Source organism: Mesitornis unicolor, unplaced genomic scaffold (genome assembly GCF_000695765.1).
Source record: "Mesitornis unicolor isolate BGI_N332 unplaced genomic scaffold, ASM69576v1 scaffold43937, whole genome shotgun sequence".
Classification (NCBI taxonomy): domain Eukaryota; kingdom Metazoa; phylum Chordata; class Aves; order Mesitornithiformes; family Mesitornithidae; genus Mesitornis; species Mesitornis unicolor.
Genome location: NW_010195235.1, coordinates 9,736 through 33,822, shown reverse-complemented (window position 1 = coordinate 33,822; position 24,087 = coordinate 9,736). Strand labels below are relative to the sequence as shown.

The following is a 24,087-nucleotide window of genomic DNA, read 5'->3' as shown; positions in this document are numbered from 1 at the left end:
ATCGTCAGTTCATAAAAGCTCAGTGTGCTTTGCCTGACAAGGACAGTAATCAATCAGAAATGTAAACAGCAAAGCTGTCCTGTAGGGTATGTTTTCTGCTTGTACAGCCCTTAGCTGTAACTTTCTAAAATTGTCCTAGTTTTGCTAAGTTAGTGAACCGTGAATTCTTAGTTTTAGCCAAATACCGTTTTAGAAGGTAACAAAAACTGTTCATGAAACATATGGCAATAACTCAGAATGGGATTCACCTGGAACTCTCTAAAGGTGGGAAGCAGTGAAAAGAATGAAAACTTAATCAAAGCTGTACCCCAAGTGGAAGCAAAAGCAAGACAAAACACTTCTTAAGAGTCCTTTCAACACTTATGCCAATTGGGTGGTGTAGAAAAAGGCAAATTCTTTGTCAACTTTCTGTCATGAGAACTAAGTACGAGAGAGGCAAGGCCACAACTGATATTGCGAGCTTAGAAAACATCAAGATGGCAAAGTCAATGGATAATGTAGCCCTTCAGAAATCTGTAATAAAGCCTACAGACTCCATTTACTAAAGGAACGCAAATATAATTTTGTCTTATAACTGGTGCACAGGAGTCTTGGCCTGGACACTAGATTTTGCATGATGACTCAAACTTGGAACACCCTTAGGCCAGCATACACAGTTCTGTGTTGTGGCTCAGCAGTCACTTGGTTTACACACTACAATTCTTCTAACAGTTCACACCAGAGGGTTTTTATACAGGCCTCTCATGGGCCATTCCCCAACAGCTGAAGAAATTAGTGAGCTGCAAAGAGAACACTAATGGCAAGATGCTGGACCTCCACACACTTGAACTGCTAAACTTCATATAGAAGTAGCCCGACATTAACTGTTTCTGCAACTATCACTCCACATAAGGCAACTTTACTAGGGTTTTTCAAGTTATGCATGAAAAGAGGCAGACCTTAAGCAACTGCATACAGAAGACTGAGTGTAGCATGTTCTATACAGCAAATGAAAGCACAGACTGGACAACCAACATGACATGCTTGCACCAGAACAGATTTCAGACTTGTGATTTCCCCTTTGCTGCAGACCAATGAATAAGTCAGCAAAGCTGGAAATTCAGTTTCTTACAAACAGCTCGGGAAAAACCATCTTACCTTTTGCTGTTCCTGTACGGATGTGCTGTGCTGCAACTCTAACTCCATTAGCCCTGTTATTCAACCGGCAGTCAGTTTTCTTTGCTTTCTCCCTGCGTAAATAATTTTTGTGGGTTTTTTTTTCCCAAATGCATGGGCACAAATAACCCACCATCAATGAACATATAACGCCACTGTGAACAAAGGCAGTGACTCCAGGCTACAAATGTATATTTAACAGCTATACTAACAAATGTAGATAATAAACAAACAGCTAAAGGCTGTTAGTGCAATATACCAGTAACTAAACTGCAAGCAGTGTTACTAAACACTATGAGTAAAGATCTAAAAGAGAAAGCACAAAAAAGAAATGGTGCAGCTGATCCTAAAGTCATCTTTGAAAGCTGATTTGTGCAATGCACCCCTACACCAGACTGGTATAAAAAACATCTGGCTACAGAGTACCAAAATGACAGAAAGCCAACTTGGAAGTAGGCAGAGTATTAGATAAGGGCGGAAATGTTTTCACTTCCTCATAGTGCAGGATTGGGTAGCACACAACAAGTTCTGAAGCTCTCGGATGTGCAAATTATCTTCAATAAAACATTTCAGCAAGTTACCACCCACTGCATAATGTTCAAGGTTGCTGTCAATCCTTGTTTGAATTTCTGTGTTTTCTGGACAGCTTTACACCTTTTAACTTTCAAATAAATATAAAGGGGGAAAAGGCAATTCAGTATCAGCTAAGAATCTACTTCTGCTCCTTCATCTTTTTGCGAAACGACAACTGACATTTTAAGAAATGAATGCATGCAATTACATTCTACTTTTCAAGTTACTTCTTTTCAGAAGATAAAATACAGATTTTTATGTAAACTGGCTTCACACTATGCCAGTTCTTGTTCCACAACGGCAAAACAAAGCACCTAACTGACTGCAGACTCTGTTTTTCAGAACAAATGCATTACACTTTGTTTCTGGAATACTGGTTACAGTGTAAACCTACTTTTCCAGCTGCGGCTTTCCTTTCTTCTTGCTTACTGTAGACAGACTTCGTTTTTCCGCTGTATGCTAGACAGAAAATACAAAGACACCAGTCAAACAACAGAATTTGTATCATGAAAACGAACAAAAAAACCCCCTTCTAAACTGACAGATCCATGAGTCCAAGACTAGTGCACTCACAGGAACCATAACCATATAAACAACTACTTGTATGGTGCATCCAGGCCTTTAGAATAATGCATCTTGTCTTGCACTTATGCTATTATCAACAAAGCACTCAGCAAATTACTAATCGCAAATATTCCAAAGGATATAAATCAAATTATTGTTTGCATGCTTTCTTCTTAAGGATAAACACAAATGAGTTTCATCACATACCTGCTAAAAATGCTACTCACAAGGCTTAAGGGGCTACAGAATTTATTGATTTAAGTGGAATTATTTGATGGTTGGAGGATGGGAAGTATAAGTGACAAAGCAGATGCCCAGCCTTAAACTGGAGGTTGCTGCAAAACTGAACTCTACAATACAACAGAGCCTAGAAGCACAAGAAAAAACAGAGCATCTGCATAATTCTTTAAGTACACTGCTGCTAGTAATATCTCATGTTTGGCAAAGGAGTAAAATTTATGAGAACTCAGAAATAATCTTTGTCCAGATATGCTGTATTTTGGACATACTTTAAATAGGAAGTAGCTTCTCCTCTGCTTTAGCATACTGATTTTTTTCCTTGCCTCAAGCTTGCAGTATTCCAAGCTTTGATGCATTTAAACTTTAAAAGCAAATCTAAATTCATTACTTTGCTTTGTAAACTAAAAAACCCTCTTTGGCTTCCTTCCATTCCTCTATTTCAGCAGATGATTTTATTTATAAACAATTATGCTTCTCAAATATACTCACACCAAAACTGACCACTGAAGTGACACAAAGATCACAAAAAGTGTATACGTATCTAGCTATTAACTTTTTTCAACAAATACTTAAACTACTTCGACAATGCAGGTAAGACAGAATGAATATAGAATCATAAAATGTACTGGGTTGGAAGGGATCATCCAGTCCACCCCCCTGCAGTAAGCAGGGACAGTGTTACCAGATCAGGTTGCCCAGAGCCCCATCAAGCCTGACCTTGAATATCTCCAGGTATGGGCCCTCCACCACTTCACTGGGCAACCTGTTCCAGTGATCTACCACCCTCATATGGAAGAACTTTCTCCTAATATCCAACCTAAATCTGCCCTTTTCTAGTTTAAAACCATTACCCCTTGTCTTATTGCCATGTGCCGTAGTGAACAGCATGTTCATCATATATTTAACCTGTTGTCCCTACTGTAGCATTAATATGGTTAATATTAATAGTTATTAATACAGCTTCTTGTTTATTCCTTGCAATAACACAGAAACCCTCCAGGCGCTCTGAAATTCTGATGACAATGTTACAATAACAGGAAAGTGCCTGATTAGAAATGAACATTAGACTTTTCTGATTACTTATATCCTACTGGGAACTTTTATTTACAAATTCATAAGCGAGACATGCAACTTTGAGACAGAGGTAAGTAATTATGAGGGTTTTCCTCATCGAGATACATCAGCAGCAATTTGAACTTTGACACTTATTTGCACCATTTTACCAGAGCTCTTTCACTTTTAAAGCTAAATCAAATTATGTGTACTAGACAGTCTTCTCCAGCGTCTCAGAATATTGCTTTAAAGAAAAAACAGCAACACACCTGGTCAAGTAGGTTTGTACAGTGCTCTGGGTGCTGCTGGACAATACAGCTTTTTCTCCTCCAGTCCATTACCCCATTTTGCTCAGAGTGCTGTATGTTAAGGCTATCCAGTGAAGAACATTTTGCACTGCTAGTGCTGCTGAAAGGAAAAAACAAAAGTTACGCCCACATGAACAAACTTGCAAGTTTTTCCTACCAGTACAGACATTTTTGCATCATGTTGGGAAGTTGCGGTATTGTGCTTTCAAAAAACCCTAGAAATTCTCAAGAGATGTAAAAGATGTAAATTACAGGAGTACTTGTGCTCTGAAGTTGCACTGATGATCCGAACATAATTGGAGTTCCTTTTTCATCTGCATACGATAATTTGACACAAAATTCAGAACAGCAGAAATTGTAGAAAACAGTACTTGAGAGAAGAGTGTCCATGGATAGTTCTGCAACGTCCTTTTGTTTGCTTTTTTCACACCAGATGTGGGGAAATTTACCAGACAGAAATGTATTCTGAATTCATCTTCCTTCTTCCTTATCATTAATGACAGAGCTGGAATTAGCTTGTAATCCCTATTTCAGAATTCATGAAACATTTACAAAAAGGAACGCATGGCGACTTACAGATCACACCGCAGCTGTGTTGGTTTGAATTTCAGCATACCATCTTGCTTTATTATTTTTACCTTCAGGATTGCTAGTTTTGAGTAGTGCTGGGAAAGGGGAGTTGCATTTGGCATTTACTTTAGACCTTACAATGCTTTCCACTGAAGCTTCTCTTAACAGCAGCCGGTCAGAAGCAATATTCAACTGGGTCTGAGAGCACTGGTCAAAAGACTGCTGGAAAAACAGTCAGGGTTCTGACAGAGTCAGAAGGGCACACAGACATATAAACTTTTCATCTATTATACAAAACCATGCCCCAGTATTGACTGGATGCTCCCTCCAAAAAACAGAGGGAATTAGTTAACACTTAAATTCTTATCAAAATACTTGTGCTGATAATTGAAAGTGCCTTTTAATGCTGGGCTGTTGACAAGCTGCTCCATGAAGGGTACTGCAATATGAAATGTTACCCAGTTCTTATGATGGCAGAAATCTAGCTCACTTCAAAGCACAAGATGTGCTCAAGTTCCAGTAGCTACTTACCAAATACCTCTGGAAATAAGTGCTCAAGCTACTTAAAAGATGTAAAATAGAACATTAAAAACATAGTTTAAGAAAGTGGTGAGAACCCAAGAAGGTCCTGGAACACAGACACGAGCCCGTGACTGCAGAGATACAAGCAAGTTCACTTTAGAAACTTCTGCTGAATGGAGTTAAGTGAATCCACTGCCAAATTTGCAGTCATTTCACGTAGGCTGAGATACCAGATTTTTTATTTTGTACGTCTGATCCCATTCTGACCAGTAAATCTTTGAGCCTTTTCAAAAGTAAGGCTGCCATCCTGAATAAAAACAAAAAGGTAGGCAGATGTAATGTACCAACTTTCCTGAAATGTGCCAGTGCTATTTGAGATTAACTACTCTTGTCTCTAGACAGTTTTATACCTATTTAAAAGAGTTTAATTCAGTGCCATTTCTTTAGAATCCATAAATAACAGGCACAGATTCTAAGACAGAAGCATAATGTGAACAGGAAAGGACTAACAGACCTCTAAGCAGTTAAGTAGCAAACACATTTTTTCCTCTTAAATAAACCAAAAATAATAGCTAGTGAAAGGAATTTCTATCATGGAAGTTTGTGGAAAGGCCTGTCCCTGCTTTTCCTATCTGAAAAACAGAGTCTAAACCACAGTCATCTTTAACAAACTTTATTATACATGAAGAAGAAACATTTTTTTTGTAGTAACGCTATGTTTTTCAGTTTGGATCCTGCTCTTATGACTTCACAGTAGGCTGGATGTATAATCAGAGATTTTGTCAAGGTGACATTCTCTTCATGAAGAAATGCAAGTTGAGAGTAAGTAGGTGGGTTAAAAAACAAAACAGAAACAAACAACTAAGTTGTCCAATAGGCAGTTTCACAAGAACCTTGCCAGTTAAAAATCTGTGAACTTCAACCAACATTGCCTAATGCTACATTTATATTCTAATTATTGTTAATTCCAGTAATTCCACCCCTGCCCCCCCCCCAAGACAGTTTTATAGATAACAAAGAACAAAATTGTAAACGACAACAAATTTTTTATGCATTTTTTCTCTTAAAAAAAGTTGAAGTATTGCACAGCTACGTGCAAACATATCCAAAATTTCTGGTCAAAATACATTAATAGGTGAATTTACATTACATACTTCATGTATCCGAAAGCATACATAAACTACTTTAATATGGTTAAGAAGTGCTTCCACTTACAATGAATGTAAACCAGCAAGGTATACACGCTTTTGCTATTAAGCAGGGGAAAGAATGGACTACCTTATCCTATAAGACCATCTTTGAAGCTACTGAAGAAAAGCTTAACATCAACAGCAATGGAAATTTTCAGTATATGTGTGTGTGTGCACATGAGAAAATACAGGCAATCCAAATTTATATTACTCAGCTTATAAACATAAATCAAATCATCAACTCAAGTAGTGAAGATCTGGTAAAGAGAATTCCAAATGACCTAGGATCTACAGATTACGAAACAAGATCTTTTGAAATATTTTTCTAGTACAGGTTAAGTTAATAACACCCCCCAACCAATAAAAAACAAAATAAGAACACCCCACCTCAAACAAAAACCCCAGAACCACGGTTTAATCTAGAAGGAAACACAAACAAAGCACTAACAAATGAAGTTCAAATGTAGCATGGTCACATTACATCCCAATACCTACTTGGCAACAGGACTTTTTCCATTATGTTTCTTGTGAACTGCTGTGTGTTGCATTACATCTGGAAAAAATAAACAATGCATCATTTCAATAGCAGTTCCTATTTCCTCTTTTATATCAATCCAACAAATTCATCTTTCCATCACTATCAGACGCTTAGCAGAAGACAAGCCCATTAAATGGACTAGGCTTAATTTGCAGTGCTGAAATTAACAGGTGTTGCACAGAGGACAGATCAGTTTGTACAGACAATATAATCAAGGCTCTACTGAAACAGAAAAACAGGAACTGTAACAATTGTTTATGTTTGCTCACCTCTGTATTTAATCACAAGGACTAAATGTGTGACTGAGTATCATCCAGTATGGATGGAAAGAGAAGAAAGGATTTGGTCAGAAATGTACAGAATTCTGTGATTTTTTTCTGAACTGCTAAAATTAATCTCAAAACTATGTCACACATTCTGAATAATGAATGGAGACAAGTCTTACAGAGCAGTCTTGTATTCTGAACCCCAAACTTCAATATGCAAGTAAAGCTTTAGAAATTACATTCGATCTAAAGAGATCCTGCCTCACACAAGAAACAAGAACTTGAGAGACAGTCTACCCGCTCCTTTAAGGCAACTGTTACATTTTTAAGCAGCAACTATTCTTAATTCCAGCTGTTGATGATCTTGGCCTTCTTGATAGCCATCATTTTGCCTGAACACCTCTCAATGCTACATGTAACTCCAAATAATGGTTTGGAAAAAAAATAATTTTAAAAAAAACCCACCAGTTCTTAACCTTCTGGTAGCACTTCACTAAAATGGCACAAAAAGGTGTTCTGAAATGCATTTGTAGTTTCATCAGGTGAACAGATTTTTTTTTTTAAGGACAGTATATTAAACACTATTTGTGCAATTTTCAAAGATACTGTAAATTTACTTGGTGCATTCTGAACTCTAAAGAATATGGTAGTGATTTTTTTAAGATAAGAAAAAGCTGTCTGAGCTGCATATGTGGATTACTAATTGCACATAATGTGTAACAGAGTGAGAGTGGTGTCATTCTGTGAAAGCTAGCGTAAGTGTTCAGTGGTCCATGTTAACCTATCAGTCCCATTTCTCATCCTTTCCACCAACCAGAAGCTTCCAGTTGTTCACTACTGTGGCAGATGCACCCACCCTACTAAAGACCTGAGAAAGACCCAACAATGACAGTGCTAAAGTTTCTGGCCCTGGTAGCGCCAGGACTGCCTCCCCCCTCACAGCTCATGTCTGGTCCACATAGTGGGGGTCAAAGGCAGGAAAGTTGGGGTCCTCAGCCAGTAGGGGGTGACACGACCATGTATTGACCACAGATCAGATTCGACCAGGGTATAAATGGGGCCCCGCCGGAGGACTCATTTGAGTCGGTCCTCCTCGGAGCAGCGGGTCTGCAGTCGGGGACTCTCCCCTTGAGTTGGGACGCCACTTAAGGTAACTTCTCGAGATTGAGAGCCCTCCCTTTTTGGTGAGTGAGTGAGTGCACATTTTGGATCGTTCGGCCAAAAACTTAAGAATTCTTAACTCAGCCATGCCTGGTAATATTCCCAACCAGCATATCAAACCTGCATTTGTTAAATGTCAGTGGGATGTTGTTTTGGTGAATGAAGTTTTGTCTGCTTCATTTTAGTTGCAGATTAAAGCTTGTTTGAGTTAATTAATTGTGTGCGTGTAGCCATTTTGGTGCGATTCCGTGACAACTACTGAGAACAATGCAGAACTGGCTTGCCATTCCTTTCAGAATGAAATTACTGACCAGTCACTACGCTGCTGCTTTCACAAGTGAACTGGTTTTGAGGTGTCTGGAAAACACAGCTTTCAGACTGTAATCAATGCTCACTACAGTCCCATACAGTTACAGTCCTTATTAACAGTCCAGAGTATAATAGCAGCATAGATTAAGAGGAGGAAAACATGAACATCCTTTCTGTGTAAAACTAAAAGCTAAACAAATTTGGCACACAATGCAAAACAGTCTGCAACTCTTGAAATGCTGCACTCAACTTCTAACCCTGGTAACTGAAAAACAGGTAAAGCCATGAAAAGCTGCAAACAATTTGGCTCAAGTAAAGTGTAAGGTGTATCTTCCTGCTTGCTCAACACAGCTGCGAACTTCTGCCTTCAAACTGCCTATGGACACTCCCACTCCTGGGATTATGTAGCAACCGCCTAAGGAAACTGCTGGCAGCGTACAAAAATTCTTCATTTACACAGCACATGTGATTCAAATCTCTCAGCTTTGTATCAATGAAGAAATCAGTCAGCTGCATGATTTCCAGAATTGAGTGTGGTAACATTTCTCAGAGAAGAACCACCTTTGAGCACACAACTACCTTCCTCCTGACTTGAAGCTTCTGAACTGTCCTCCTTGAAGTGTTCTGGTGCCTTAACCGTCTTCAAAGAGGGTTGTAAATTACCTGCAGAGAATAAAGTTCACGTAGTAACTTTACAGATCTTGAACATCTAGACAGTTCCTGAATGCGTGCACTAATCTGGAAGCTAGGGAAATGGAAGACTGACTTACTGGTTTGCGTGTGGCAGTAATTTGAATATTGTCTCCTTCACAGCAGGCCATCTCCAAGAGTAAAGGCTCTATGGAGATACATTTATTTTGAAGAAAAAGAGTGTGCAGAACAATTTTAAAGCTATGGTGCAATTTCAAAAGGTTGGGATTGTGGTTGTAGTATTAGAAATACTCCTCTTATCCTGTACTTCAGATATTTTAATAATATTTTTTGTGTTCCAGCAGGAAATGGGAGGAGACCAATGATAGCTACTAGAAATCTTCTGCAACAAATTACACTCCTCCACTGTCAAATCATCCACCTGCCAAAGGAGACCTAATTTGGGCTAAAGTCTTCCAGTGCCTTTAACAGTCTTCATGCACAATTTTCGCCTTTTCATGCCACATGGGATGGGAAAAAGAAGTGGCAACAAGATTTACAGTTTTGTTGCAAAAATACCACTGCCACAGTCTGAAAAAGGACTAAGTTTGGTAATGAATCTAACTGTAGGAGTCTAATCTTTCCCTCTCAAAAAGTTCCAAGTTAGTGCAGGTAAAAGCATCTGAAAGCTGTTGCTTAGGAACTTGAAATGTTGATAGGAAGATCCTTCAAAGTGTTGTATGCACTGAACATACAAAGCCCCCAGAGTTCATGCTCTAATAAAGTCTGCTGGAATCAAAAGTCTATTCCAGCCTTAAAAAGTGTCTAAAATAATCGACATTATGAACCAGGAGGGAGCTAACTGACTTCTTCCTTACTGGAACCATGGTGGCATAATTATGCTTACTAAATATATTATTCAGTGTGAGATTCCAACTACTATTTAAGGTAAAAAGATCCTTCACTGAACATAGAATTTGTTTCCACACAGGTTTTACTAAAACCATACCTATAGCATTCAAGTCTTTCAGAAAGACCAAGTATTTTTGTATCTCTTTTTTTGTGATTTTTATCCCTGACTCTAAATTGCAACTGAAGACCAATTTAAGCCACAGCTGCTCTGTCAATTAATTCTGCATGTGTGATCTGAGACCTATGATGAGATTTTTCTTAAAGAGATGCTTGCTCTCCATGCCCTCCCCACTGTCATCACAATCAAAATATGCTACCACAGGCTAAGTTCCAACTGCAAGCATTAGCAGGATTTCAAGAATCCCAAACAGGCCCAAACAGGGGCCACCAATAAAAAAAACACATGAGCTGTTTAATTGTGGTGATTTTTGGGAATGAGCAGGGCAAGTACCTTTGTCTTAGTAGATCTTTTACTAGCCCGCACCACAAGAAACGTGATTGTGGGCTACCACAGACAAGTCATCCAGTCCCTCTTCTCAACAGAAAAACAACTATGCTTAAATTTGTTGTACTATTTGTCTTCAACAAACTTTCTCTTAATATCAAAATCAATGTCAGGGCCCTGAACCAAACCACCAGGCTTTGCAACCTCTTCCCCTGCCCTCCCAAGGGCTTTACCTGTCTGTGCTTAACATCCAGTCTGATACAGTGCTGTTTTGCAATTTTGGGTGAGACTGCTTGGAAAAGAACTGGAAAAGGCCTCATTTAGGGCCTTCATTCTTTAGCCTGGAAAACACATTTGAGCTCAGGCCCTTGCCTGGGGTGCACTGCAGCTATGCCTGTGCCTGGCCATGTACCTCGCTGATCCTGTACTTTACAACCCTGACCTACTGACTTGTTTCTCTGCCTTAATCTCAGAGCTGCCTCATTGCTTTGGACTTGTCAGGTAATCACCAGACTCTTGTCTTCCCCTGGTCCTAATGTTCCTTACAGCAAGACAAGCTCAGCGCTTTCTGTCTTAACACACTCTTTACATTATGACTCTTTGGTACGCAAAGAATTAAGTCATCCTCTATTGGAGTTTTTCCTCCTCTCTGCTAAACAATTAAGTTCCTGATCCTGCCTGTCATGCATTCTAGATGTGACAAATTCTCATAAACTTTCATATACCCAGTCATTTACTTATTATTATACAAATTATCTCCCATTTACGATCACACGATAATCTGTAAGACTTCCTGCAGAACTGACATTTGCCCATTTTACTCTTCTAATCTACCTGCCCCACAGATCGCTTCTGCCCTGCCCTAAAGCAGTCAAGTCTATCACAATGGAACCCAGCACTGGTTCTTTTTCATCCCGTTTCAAATTATAATCACGTAAAACAATGCATTTCCAAGCTTTTCTCACTTAGATGTACTCTACAGACTAAAATATATACACCCTGTGCAGTGTCCCTATCATTAACGTGAATCTTTCTGGACTTTGGAAACTTTTTTCTCCCCATGCAGCCTTGCAGTACAAGAGAGTTGTGAGAATTTTCACAGCAGTAAATTCCAGCCAGTTTCACAACCATCCTGGAGCTCATTAGCTCAACTTTTTCATGAAACTGCCATATAAGAATCTTGTAACAGTTTCTTAAAACCAAAAAAAAAAATCACAAAACTACCTACAGCATCTACGCTAATCAGAAGACCTCTATCTGACCATGGAAATAATACACTTGTCACAGATCTCACACATCATTCCAAAAGTCAGCTGTCATTCTTCTATTTTCTTCCAAGTGTGTATAAGCGGTCTGCTTGAAAACTCCCAACTTATTATTCAATTCCTGACTAAGGTCTTCTGCAACTTTTGAGGCAATGGCCTCACAGTCAGTGCCTTTAACTGTCATGGTGTATAACATGCACTGAAAGAAGAGAAAATTCAACAGAAACAAAGACCCAAGGCATCCACACAGAGAAGCCAAGCTTAGGTTGCACAATCTGTAATACACAAGTAGGTAAGAGCTCCACCAAGGGAATCTCTGCAATGCAAATGCTCCAAACAAGAGTCTGTATGTTCTGAAATTAGGGCCATCCCACTATTTATGTATTATGAACCCAAAATGAATCTTAGTTTAAATATCAAGACAAACGCTTCATCTGTAAAAGAAACAGAATAAAAACCAGATGTGATTTTTTGGGTCAGATCAAGCTTTTTGTTCCAAAATTTCTTAAAAGAAAAAAGTCCCATACTGTTGCACATACTCAACTCATAATTATCTATTTCTTAACAGCATAATGGTGCAGGGGAGAAAACAAAGCTACGTAGCACGTTCCCGCTGTCAAAAGCAGGAGTATCTGCTCAAGCAACTATTCATTGGTAGGGAGTTCAAATATGACCAGTGGGATACAAGGTAACATGAATAAGTAATTATAAAAACATAATTAGGCATGACAGGAAGAATGGCTTTTATAGACTTTTTATTATATAGAAAGTATTAGGAAATTTCTTACTGTGAGTGTGCAAAGATTCTGATGAAATTGATTGGAAGAAATTGTATACTCTCTGATTCTGCAGAAAAGCTTGCGATGTATTTGAAAATAGCTGCCTGAAATTTAAGTGAGAGTTTGTTAAAATGGACATAATACTCCTTAGGAAGAACACAAAAGTTTACTACAGTACCATTTAAGAGCAAAGCAGACAGTTCTTAAGAAGTCCAAACACTTGAACTTGCACATTCAGCATAAACAACATTAAATGCTAATTTGAGCATTGCTGTTCAGTGCTAGTTTAAGGTTCGAGTACAGTAAGTACAAGAAATTGATTTTGGTTTTGTTTTTTTTCTTTTTTTTAATTTAATAGACAAGTGCTTTTGAGCCATCCCAATTCAAGTATTTTGGCCACCTGTAACATTTAATCGAAGAGGAGTTTGGACCAAGTCAGAAAAGCACTGGACTTTATATTTTAATGATTAATTTCCCAAAACAATACACCTGGGTTTTTTAATACACTTATTTGGTTAAATACAAAGTCGAATGCACCTATAAAGTCATTAATAGTTTCATAATTATCTCCAAGAGCAAAGGGTGGGATTCTCAATACTGCTTTGTACTGGTCTGAGCCCATTTCCAAGAGGTCAGTGACAACTTCTATTAGCTTCAGATACAAAAACAGGCCAAGAATGAATGGTTTTTGCGTTCCACACTACGTTTTCAGGTATTACTTGCCAGGAAGCTCTACTCAGTTCTATTTTTTTGGGAGGGGGGCAGGGCAGAGCCATTTTTGGCAACTGGCACATACTTAAGACCCCCAAATAAATACATATTTATGCTACACTGATACTGTAAGAAAACAAAATCTGTATACAGTAATGCTATTACCACAAGATTATTCACAGTGTGTTTCAGTGAAGTCACAACTTAGCTTGCAAATTGTAGTTACAGTTCCATACCATAACACGGTTGGATACGTTCAAAGGTTATCCTCAAACTGAATCTCTTGGGTTCGTAATTACTGTGCAGTGAGGCCTCACATCCTTTCTGTATTACAGATATGCTCTCTTCAGTCAAGTTCTATTTAACAAGTTTACTAATTTAAAACCAGAATGTTTATTAGTCAAAAACTGTTTGCACAGATTTAGTTTTTGGCTTGACAATCAAGCCAATAAAAACAGACAACATTACAGGTCAAAATAAAAGAAAATTGGGAAGGGGGAGGTTGAGGCACAGAGCAGCTCTTGTCTTCTATAGCTAAGGTATTAAGACAAAACCTGAAGATCCAATGTGCTTGGATCTGCAGTATCTGAGCAGGAGCCTGAAAAGCAGTGCCCAATTCTTCAACAAGTACCCTAACTCAGGAAATGCTGCCTAACCTGATGAATAATTTAAGTTGTTTTGTACAAGCTTGAACAACCCTGACAGGAAAGAACAAATGTAACAAGATATTTTTAACAAGCAAAAAGAACAGCGAGGTCCACCCAAATTCCTATTACTGTTCTGAGCTACAGGATTTAACCAGCACATCCCGCGTTCCTCATGGCTAGTTAGGAGGTTATGAGGTATGGGCAACTTTCTTACAAGTGTGTGAACTGTATTTAATTTATATACATGCTCCACTATTACTGTTTATTCTTTTCCAAATTCTGTTCTCTCACTCTATCCTGTCATAAAATTAGAACATACGCACTTTGATTTACCGTTTCTTTCTAAAGATACCCTTGTATAACAGAGGTAAGACCCTCGCTGAAGTGCCAGTCATTGATATATAATGCTGCTAAGGACAAATATTTTCATAATTGTATGATTACTTCTAAAGAAGTAAACCATTAAAGTTTATCAAGAGTCTCAGTTGAAAGATTAAAAAAGAGTTAAGGGTATCTATTTCATCACTGCCCTCCTATTTTCTTCACAGATTTTGTTTAGGCAGCAGAACTTCCACTATCCCTAAAAGTCATCTAGCTTGACTTCAATCACTTTTCAGGCGGTGCATTTCAGGTTATTTGCTAAAATATTTACCTGATTATGGGCTCAAGATCAGCATGCCTTCGTTCTTCCCTCTTCTGAAAACCCTGATTTAGTGCTCTTAAAATAGTCTTGTCAAATGCTTCAGAAGACAGTTCCTTTGGGAGCTGAGAAAAAGGTTAATGTTTAAAAATGAGTAGTTGACATTTTAAAGACTGTATTTGTTCACCATCAGTCTTTTTACCTTTTGGTATCAACAAGAAACTATTGTTCCAGTTTGAGTAAGGTAATTTAGACTAAAGATACAACAAATCATCATAATTTAAGTTTGCTGGAGAAACACTTTGCTGTAAAGCCTCACATCAAATCCACATATAGGATGGTTTAAAGTTCTATTTGAAAGAATTATACTCAGAAATTTACCAATACTATGTTCTTTCCAGACTAATTTACAGCCTTTTCTGATTTATTTCTTTAAACCTTTCACACACAGAAACCAGGTCTGAAAATGACATTAAAGATTACCAAGGAGGACTGAATGCACTCTATTCACTATTATCACTTAGCTGGATTCAATTATTTTAAAGAAACAGACTAAGTTATATAATACACGAGACTTCGGTGAGCAATACTGAGATTAATCAATCACAAGTCCTTCTCCAGTTGCTATTAACATCGAAACATCTTATGAAAATTCATCATAACTGTTTCCAATGCCAGTTATTGCAAAGTGAGGTCTTCTGATGTTTTAGTTCAGAAGGCAAAATTCTTGCTATTAAATGAAAAATATTCCCTAGAACAAGATTTTCCACATTTACCACTTCCAAAACAAGGTACTTGACTACATGAAAGCTGATCAAATTCATTAATTTATATTTTAAAGTCTTTTAATTTGGGGGCAATTAAAAGTAAACTGCCACAGCAAAAATGCATTTTTCCTTAAAGTCAAAAAGTATTGCTAATCTGGTTAATAGGTGCCTTCAGCTACAACTAACAGCACTAAGGAATTTCCACTGGAGTAGCTTTCCTCTTGCATATCTGGAATACACCTAATCAGAGTGCCAGGTGGGTATTACATCCCACTAGTGGTACCACAGCGAAGCACAAAGTAATTATTTCACTGAATGAAGTGCTACTAACATAGAGACACTAAGTCTAATGTAGACCATTCCTTGGTAACGTACATAAAAGGAACTTCTTGAATCCAGATAGCCAGGTGCTGTTAGCATTAGATTAGTACAGTGCTCTGGCACTGTATATGAATTACTTATAAAACCAAAAAGAAGTGCTGAAGGTAGCTTTTCTTAACTGACTACTTTGGCTTTAATATGTGCTACTGAGGAACTCTGAAGAATTAGTCAGTATTAACCAAAAAGTACCAAAAAGCTACTGCAGAAGCACGGGGATGAGAGCAAACCTCCTGTCCTGGTGTTCTGTATTTAATTTCGTCTCCAGAAACAGCCACAACTTTTTTTTTTCTTTAAAACTTTCATTAAAAAGAATTCAAATCCTTCGGTGGTTAAAGATTCAGAGTTATACAAGCCCAAGATTAGATGCTTACCATCTTAACTTCAGGTAACGAGATAGCCTTGTTATTACAAGCTTGTTAGTCTTTCCACATATATGGGTAATTTCCTACATGCAAAGTACTTTTTATGCTTGTCATTCTAAGTGCTTTTTAAATATAAGGCACCCACTTACTGCCTTAGTTTTTCCCACTGATGCTTCTATTCTGAAACAATTTTTACAGGTAATTTTACTCTTATCACCCACAACCTTGGAATCTCCTATCAAGTATTCTGACCATTCTTTTCTGTCCCTAGGAAACTGAGCGTACTACTAAACAATGCCATGCAAGACTGGAAATAATAATAATGCATATGAACTTGACAGCATTCATACTTCTATGGTGCTTCTTAAAGCAAGGTGTAAGTTTATCCTGCTTTAAGAACTCTCTTTCTCTTCTATACATCTAGACTCTGCTGGAGCAGTCAGTCAGCATATAAAACAATCCACATCTGTAGAGCTGCCATCAAACTGGACAACTCTGCAAAATTTTGGATCCTGTCCATGTGCCTGGCTCCTCCTCCTGGCAGCAAGTAGGCACTAGAGAATCCATTTCAAAAACTGGTATTTAGAGGTGGAACAGCAGGCATGCAGTTGAACACTCATCCCAGAGCTGCACAGGATCCCACGTGACAGTCCTGCTTTTAAGGTTCTCTTTGGGGGCAGATGCACGTACTCTGTTGTGGGACACCCCATGTGCAACCAGACATATCATCCATAATTCAAATATTCACAAATCAAGCACTGGTAACTCTTGGAACTAGATATTCCACCTAGATTGAAGCAGCAGTGAATACTCACTGCTTCATTTCTACAACACTAGAAAACCTAACATTGATAATTTAAACAGTGAACAAGACAATGACTTTTGTATGGTAACTGGCTTTCCACTTGCAATTAACACTGCAGTCAAAACATGCTCAAACCTGATCTTTCGTTAGTGCCCTGAGCAGCAAGAAGTTTAAATACAGAATTTCCCAGAATAGGTGGAACACAAAATATTAGACACTGGCAATGGAACACACAGTTTGAGGTCATCACACTCATGAGGTCTACATGTGGCCTACACACACAAATGCATTCCCTGTTTGGGATAAGGGGGAGAACAACTAAGAGAACTTGTACTTTTTTTTTTTAAACACATGCACAAAGAGTTGCTAGATTTTCTCAAATGTAACTCCTTGTGACAGTGAATATGCCTGCTTTTGTTCTACTGAAAAATACAACATTAAAATTAAGAACTGTTATGCTCATGGCTCTGCCTCATTAACTAAAAACAACAAATGATACTCTTAAGATCATTCTAACAGGGACATTAATAAGCTAACGAGCCATGCTTGTATCTACACATTAACTCTGTGGGGAATATTAAAAACTCATCTGGTAATTTTATGGTATTCACTTAAAACTATAAGAGCAATTTCAGATGGGACAAATGATTTCCCCCTGGGAAACTCCCCAAACATTCTGTTGAGCTGCTTCATCTGTCAAGCTGCTCCACCACAATATACATGATTTAAATGGTTATACAATTGTGAAGTACAAAACTCTAGTGGCATCCTTTTGTTTCTGCAATTACACCCCAGAAAACACAGCTCTCCAAGACTACTTCTGAAGTTATAAACCTGATGTGTACACAGTACTTAAACATTTCAACACATACCTTTAGCAGGAATTCCTGCAGCTCCTGGTGTGTTTTTGTTACACATGTTACTGACAGATCAGACCAGTTTACCTAGTAAGGAAGGAAAAAAGAATGAGGACAGTTTCTTTTTCCAAATATCACACCAGTTAGCTGATCTTAACGTTTCCATAAATCTGATGATCTCAGTGTAAGAGTTAACATTTGCAGATAAGTAAATACCCAGCAAAGCAGGAATAATGGTGTACTTTTTCAAAGACTTACACTAATTTTGAGTGTACATTTTAAGATCACCTTCATGTTATTTGTGGCTAGAGAGTATGAATAAATTCAGGTGAATGCAATGAAGCCCCTGAAGATTACTGACTTAGTGACTCAGAAAAAGCCAGGCAGAAGGTTCTGTAATCACAGGACATGTATTAAACAGGTATCATTAATCAAGTACCAGAGAAAAGGACTGTGGGTCAGACGTACTGGACTGAGCTCTTGATGCCATTATCACGGGGCAAAACAAAAAAAGGAATAAAAAGATCTCTCTTTGTTTATATCACCTACAAAGTAATTTTATCTGCCTCAGGCTTGAATCTTGCACAGTCATACAGAAGTTGCTGTAATTCATGAAAAGTACTGCAAGTTACTAAAGAATTAGACAGCGTTTTGGTATATGCTTGTATAAAATTTCAGTACTTTACTGTTCTGACACAACATGCAAGTAGTACAACAGCACCTTCACATGCGTATTTTGAGAAAAGAGGTAGTAAGCTTGGTTAGATGAGTGCTGCCTGGCTTTAAGCCCACTTCTGGGCTTAAGAATCCCATTACATGCATGGAAAAGTTCTGTGTAATAGGAGTGGACATGGCAATTGTAAACATACATTTACTCCCAAGAGATGTCAGGATAATGTCAACTACCAAGTGCCATCAGCTTAGAATCCAGAAATGCCAACTACTCTTGGTGGCCTTGGCTGGGAAGCCATGACTGTAATTGCTGTTGTAACCCTAAAAAAGCAGTGTCTGGGCAAGCACAGAATGATCTGCAGTGAGGAGCACAGTATATACCTGCACAGATGAGGAGAGGAAACTCTTTCCTAAAAGAACTGTGGTGAAGGAGTTTCAAGCTTACTCAAATACTTCCCAGAATATCTCCACATTCCCCCTTCAACAAAGAAATTCAAAACCACTGTCAAATCCACCTACGTGCTGAATTTTTAAATAGTTTTGTGACTTTAAATATTAATAAACCATACAGGCATTCTGTTTAAACATCTCCTATCTACTATTATATTTTACCTAGTAGTCAGTTCACAGACAAAAGATCTATGACTGGGTTGAGGTATGTGGACAAGTTACCCTTTAAGACATTAAAGGCTAAATTCCACATTACTGTCCTCAGCAAGAGTGCAAAATTGTTTTTGCAAATGTCACCTTCAGACACAATCTGGCAGGTATCTGTTGCCACTGCTTTGCTTCAAAAACAGAAGTAGCATACACGTCAATTTAAATTGAATTTTAAGCTTCTGGTAATACCAGGAAAGACAAAACTCTGTAATTTCCATCCATTTAGAGAATACAGTATCAAACTTTGGGATCAATTAATCAGTTTTCAGCTCAAAATGGCATTTTTTAAAGTTTGCCTCTTCAAAGAGCTCCCATGACCCATGCCAAACGGCCAGTTATAATGTTTGATCTAAAACATTATTTTGTTTGGGGAAAAAAGGTAAAATTTAATCTATGTTCAAATCTGGTATACAACCAGGCTCACATCTACTGGCCAAATGACTCAATGTGAGTCAGTCCCTGCTAAAAAAATTACTACTTTGATTCAATTAGAACATCACCACCAACAGCCTTAGCAGATATTCTTTAACACCTACAGCTTGTAATAGCAGACCTCAATACTGAAAGCTTTTTTTCTGAAGTAGTAAGAAGCAGTGTTTCAGTTTTGCTTTAAATTCACTCACATATTTTTTTTATATGTTGTTCATATGTTATATGAAGACTATACTAAGTAGGCCTTCAAGTCTGTTGATATTTTTTAGCTTGTTTTTACCTTAACAAACCTCAAAACAAAACAACAAAACCCACATACACAAAAAAACCCCCAACCAACTCCCAGTTTTGTCAAAAACCACAGGATTCATCCTCTTATAGATCTTTTTCATGAATTTTTACAAAGATGACCGTATGACTCCAAGCAATATATAACTGCAGAACTGCAGTCCTATGCTACTTCAACAAACAATCAAGTAGCATTCAAATTCTTTGTAATGCTTACCCAAACTTAGCAAAAGCCAAGTTTCCTGAAGTGATGTCACACACCCAACTATGGCTGGTGTTTTACACCTTCCCACCTTATACCCACAGCTACAGAAAACACCTGATCTGCACACAAAATCCAAGAGAATTCTAGGATAACTCCAAGAATTTCTGAAGACCCTAATGTAATTCAAAATTGCCTTCTGAGCAGGTATTTTAAACAAGCTGTATATATCTACAGTGCATAGATATCACAAAGACAATGATTTTAATATTCTAGAGGTCATTTGCTTACTTTGAATGTGTATTCCAAATGTTTGTCAGCCCTTTTTCTTGGTACTCCTTTCAGGGTTATCTTCTCAATGTGCACAGCTGAAAGAAAAACACCGTATTGTACAGAACAAAATTACACGTTGAAAATGTATCATCTTCTTACCTAGCCACTCTGAGAACCACTGTATGCTATTTACTGACGCACACAACCCTCCTTCTTTCTCAGACGCTATTATACTACAACAAACTGCAGGGGGCAGATGTAGCCTTGTTCTAGGCAATGTGTTTCTCTGGCCTGACCACAACCCCTTCATTGCACATCATGGGAATCTCTGCATTACCTAAGAGCTTATTGAGACCAAAAGTTACATAAATACAACAATATAGCCACTCTAAGTGAAAGGACAATGAAAGGAAGTCAAATTGCATCTTTACTCCAAGAAGTAAGAGGTGCTGATAAAATTCAGTGACAGTGCCTTTCATATCCACACTTCTGAAATTTTAAGTAGTAATAAGATCAAACTAAGGCAGAACCACCACATTTCTGAAAGGCACTTAGGTAGAAGGAAGCACTTGGGGAAGGCCTGATGGAGACAGAAGTGAGTGCTAGCAAACAGAAAATGAAGAGGAGAAGCACAAGGCTACTACGATTGTACTGTAAAGGGTATCATTAAATTGAACTGAAAAGGAAGATACTTTACAATATGGACTGCTTTAACTTTCCCTTCCACATAGTCCACTGCATTTGTGAACAGGCAAGTTCTTGCTGTGGCCTGATAAGAGGCAGCACCCTATGTCTTTCACAGTCTGGAGATTTTCTTGAGGACACATAGCATTGTTCAGGTAATGCTCTACAGAAAAATCCTCACATAGCTGAGATGGGCCTTCCACTTTTCCTGCTATGTTGGCCTAAAAATTCAACAGAATTTTCTTCTTTTACAAGCATGAACACATCTTCATATGTAAAAAGTGTTATTTCTATAACAGTTCGATCAGTCCTACATCATCAGTGCTTTCATTCAACGCTTCTGAAACTTCCTTTTTCAGGGAGAGGTGGGTGGCAGGCTAACATTTTCCTTTCAATTTTTAACTGCATGTTTACATGGGATATATTGGGAACTACTCGTAACAAAAAAAAAATTAAGCTCTGACAAGCAAAGCTTATTCTTGGAGATTAGCTAATCAGCATTTCATCTAACCTTTAATGAATTTTGTTAGAAGTTACAATTTAAGTATCATCCCCATCAAACACACCAGTTCTAAAAGAACTGAGTATTAGCAGTTTCCTTAGAGGTACAATAAGCCAGTGTATAAACCTAGTGGTAGTGTTACAGCTTCTAATTCTTTTAGTAGAAAGACCAACAAGTACAGAGTGTGCTGGTGTACAGCGGTTGTAACCCTCTACCTGGAGCTTAGAGTGTTAGCTCATTTTTATCAGTTAATGAAGGTTAGTTATTACAAGCAGAGAAATCTAAGCTGAGTTAAAGATGCCGTATAACATACATCTATATTCCACAAAAAGACAAAAGTTTAGTGATCTTAATTTTTACTTGTCTAGTATAGGTAACAGCACTGTTAGAAAAAAGCCTATGGTGCAATGTGAGTTTTGGTGCAGTAAAGTTTCTTAATGGCCAATGTTAAAATTTATACCATCAGTGGAGTTGATATTAATAAGTTAAATAAAAAGTTGATTCCCATGACTGCAACTGAGAATAGTGGTTTAAAATGCATTTCACTACATGCATATATTTAGCATACATAATTATGGAAACCAACACCATTAACATTCACAGACAAGCTGCTTCTCCAGCAACATTGTGTTTATTTTAAACTACTGAATGTTCTCAATGTTAAATATATTTGTCCTCAAGCATAAAGAAATTTTATTACACAATGTAGTATCTTCAGCTTCCTTAACTTCTTTTTGTTGCTGTTGCATACTTCATCGTAATATCTGATGTAACAGGTAATTACAGTGTTGCTGCTGCACAGCTTTAGGTCCACAGTTTCAACAGATCGCTTTAAAATTCTGATTCCACCATCACATTTAAATATTCTAAATGGCTAGACCAAGAAGAAATGTTTGAATATACAAGCCAATGAGGCACGTTACATCGCTACATCTATTTTGGACACAACACGTGCATTCAGGACAATTACGTGAGGCATGTATACATGACACTGCTTCCATTGTAAGTATAAGTTAAGATTGCTAAAAATCATTCATCACAGCTAAGAATAAACATAATGTTTTATTAATAGTGCTATTTCTAACCCACTAAGGAGATTTCTGTAGCTATCACATACCTACATAGCATATATCACAAAACTATTCTGACCCTTCACTGTAGTTTCTATGATAATATGAATGCTAAGGAATATTTAAGCTCTTCACTAGATTCAATTATTCAACTTTTCTAAGCTTCCCTTAATTCAAAAGCATAGCTAGAGTGTCCCTTTTGTGTTTCTAATTTGTGAGTATTAACACTTTGAACTCTGTAAAAGGATTTGAAACAGGTTTGTTTTCTGTAATCTGCCATAATCTCTCTGTGTTTTCTGCAAAGAATTAAAACTCTCAAATTGCCTGCCTTCAAAGTGTAATTAAATCTCCACAGTAGAGACAAAAGGACATTTATGAGGACAAAAGGAATAGCAATAGTTTTCCCAGAATGCCAGCTCTTCACTATCTGCAGGATAGTGTAGACTGATTTTGAGTAGACAAGTGATTTGCTAATCTTGCTGGAGAATAAAGGGTAAGAATAAATCTGTTTGTAATAATGCTCATTTCTTCAAAGAGAAGAAACTGTGCTGGCAATTGCACAGAAGAGTTCCATTTATGCTCTGAAGCCTTGTTCTCCTTCTCTCCAACAGAGTCAAAAGACGAAAGCCTCTCACTTCTCCAAACTACCACCTAATATGTGTTATTTCTTTGTGTGTTTTTTTAAAACTAATCACAAACAACTGAATCAGGCAGCAAAAGCTATCCACTGCTTCACAGCATCTTTATGTTTAGTTTTGCTTCAAAAATCAAAACATTGTTAATATAATGACATTAAATTTTCTTGTTTTCTCCCAAATTCCACCTTTCTCTTCAGGAGGAAGTCCATTTGCAATCAATTTTCATGCATTTTTTCACTATAGTTAGCAGCTAACAAGAATGACAACTTGTTATAACAAAGACAGACCAAGTAGGCAGCAGAGAAGCTATAACACTTCCCAAGCACTGCAGTTTCTCATTCAGATGAGCAGCAAGACAGATGCAAGATCTCTACAACTCCAGGCAGAGTTTAGCATTCAAAAAAATCATTAGTGTTCCTCAAAAGAAAACTCAGACAACATACCTTCTCGCTGAGGTCTATGGGAAGCCATTGGTAGTCCATCATGAGGTGCTGTGGTTCGTTCTAGCAAACTGGTCTCATTACTTGACATGCAGTCACTATGGGAAAAGTCATTCTAAATTGAGAAAGAAGAAAAAGAGCAAAGTGTTTTAATAGAATGTACATTATCAAAGCTTGCTCTAAACAGCAGAAATCACAAAAAAGAGTTTCTTATTTGGTATTCTACAGGAGAAATAAGTTCTTGACAGTGGCATAAAGGTGCTCATTAGCCATTTCAATTCTTATTTATTTATTTATTAAGGTCAGCTATAACCTCCAGAGTTTCACTGACCTTATTTTAAAAAAAGAACAGGGTGGGGGACAGATCATGTGCCTTCAGGGTATCTCAAGCTGGATAATTCAAGACCATTAGCTCAGAACTTCAGTTCTAATTTACTGTTAGTATGAACTCTTTCAATTACTAACCTGTGAAATCATCTACTCACTACACTCTAAACATATTCTCCTCAATTATATTCATGCCCTGTATTCTTCAGCCTGCCACCTCCTCTACATAGGAAATCATTAATAACTGTT

The 24,087-nt window shown here is 37.7% G+C and overlaps 1 protein-coding gene across 1 annotated transcript in view; it reads right to left on the bottom strand.

The window, feature by feature from the left end:
- The window catches only part of ZCCHC2 (zinc finger, CCHC domain containing 2), a 28,778-nt gene extending 5,156 nt beyond the window's left edge, over window positions 1-23,622 (bottom strand). The window contains exons 1-10 of the mRNA XM_010188046.1: window positions 23,515-23,622; window positions 20,196-20,272; window positions 17,666-17,737; window positions 14,491-14,603; window positions 12,490-12,584; window positions 9,029-9,112; window positions 6,671-6,728; window positions 3,855-3,990; window positions 2,123-2,187; window positions 1,138-1,229 (exon numbers count right to left, since the gene is read on the bottom strand). Of these exons, the coding sequence (XP_010186348.1) occupies window positions 1,138-1,229; window positions 2,123-2,187; window positions 3,855-3,990; window positions 6,671-6,728; window positions 9,029-9,112; window positions 12,490-12,584; window positions 14,491-14,603; window positions 17,666-17,737; window positions 20,196-20,272; window positions 23,515-23,602 (880 nt within the window). The 5' untranslated portion in view covers window positions 23,603-23,622. The remainder of the gene's footprint in view (window positions 1-1,137; window positions 1,230-2,122; window positions 2,188-3,854; window positions 3,991-6,670; window positions 6,729-9,028; window positions 9,113-12,489; window positions 12,585-14,490; window positions 14,604-17,665; window positions 17,738-20,195; window positions 20,273-23,514) is intronic.
- Window positions 23,623-24,087: the final 465 nt, after the last annotated feature.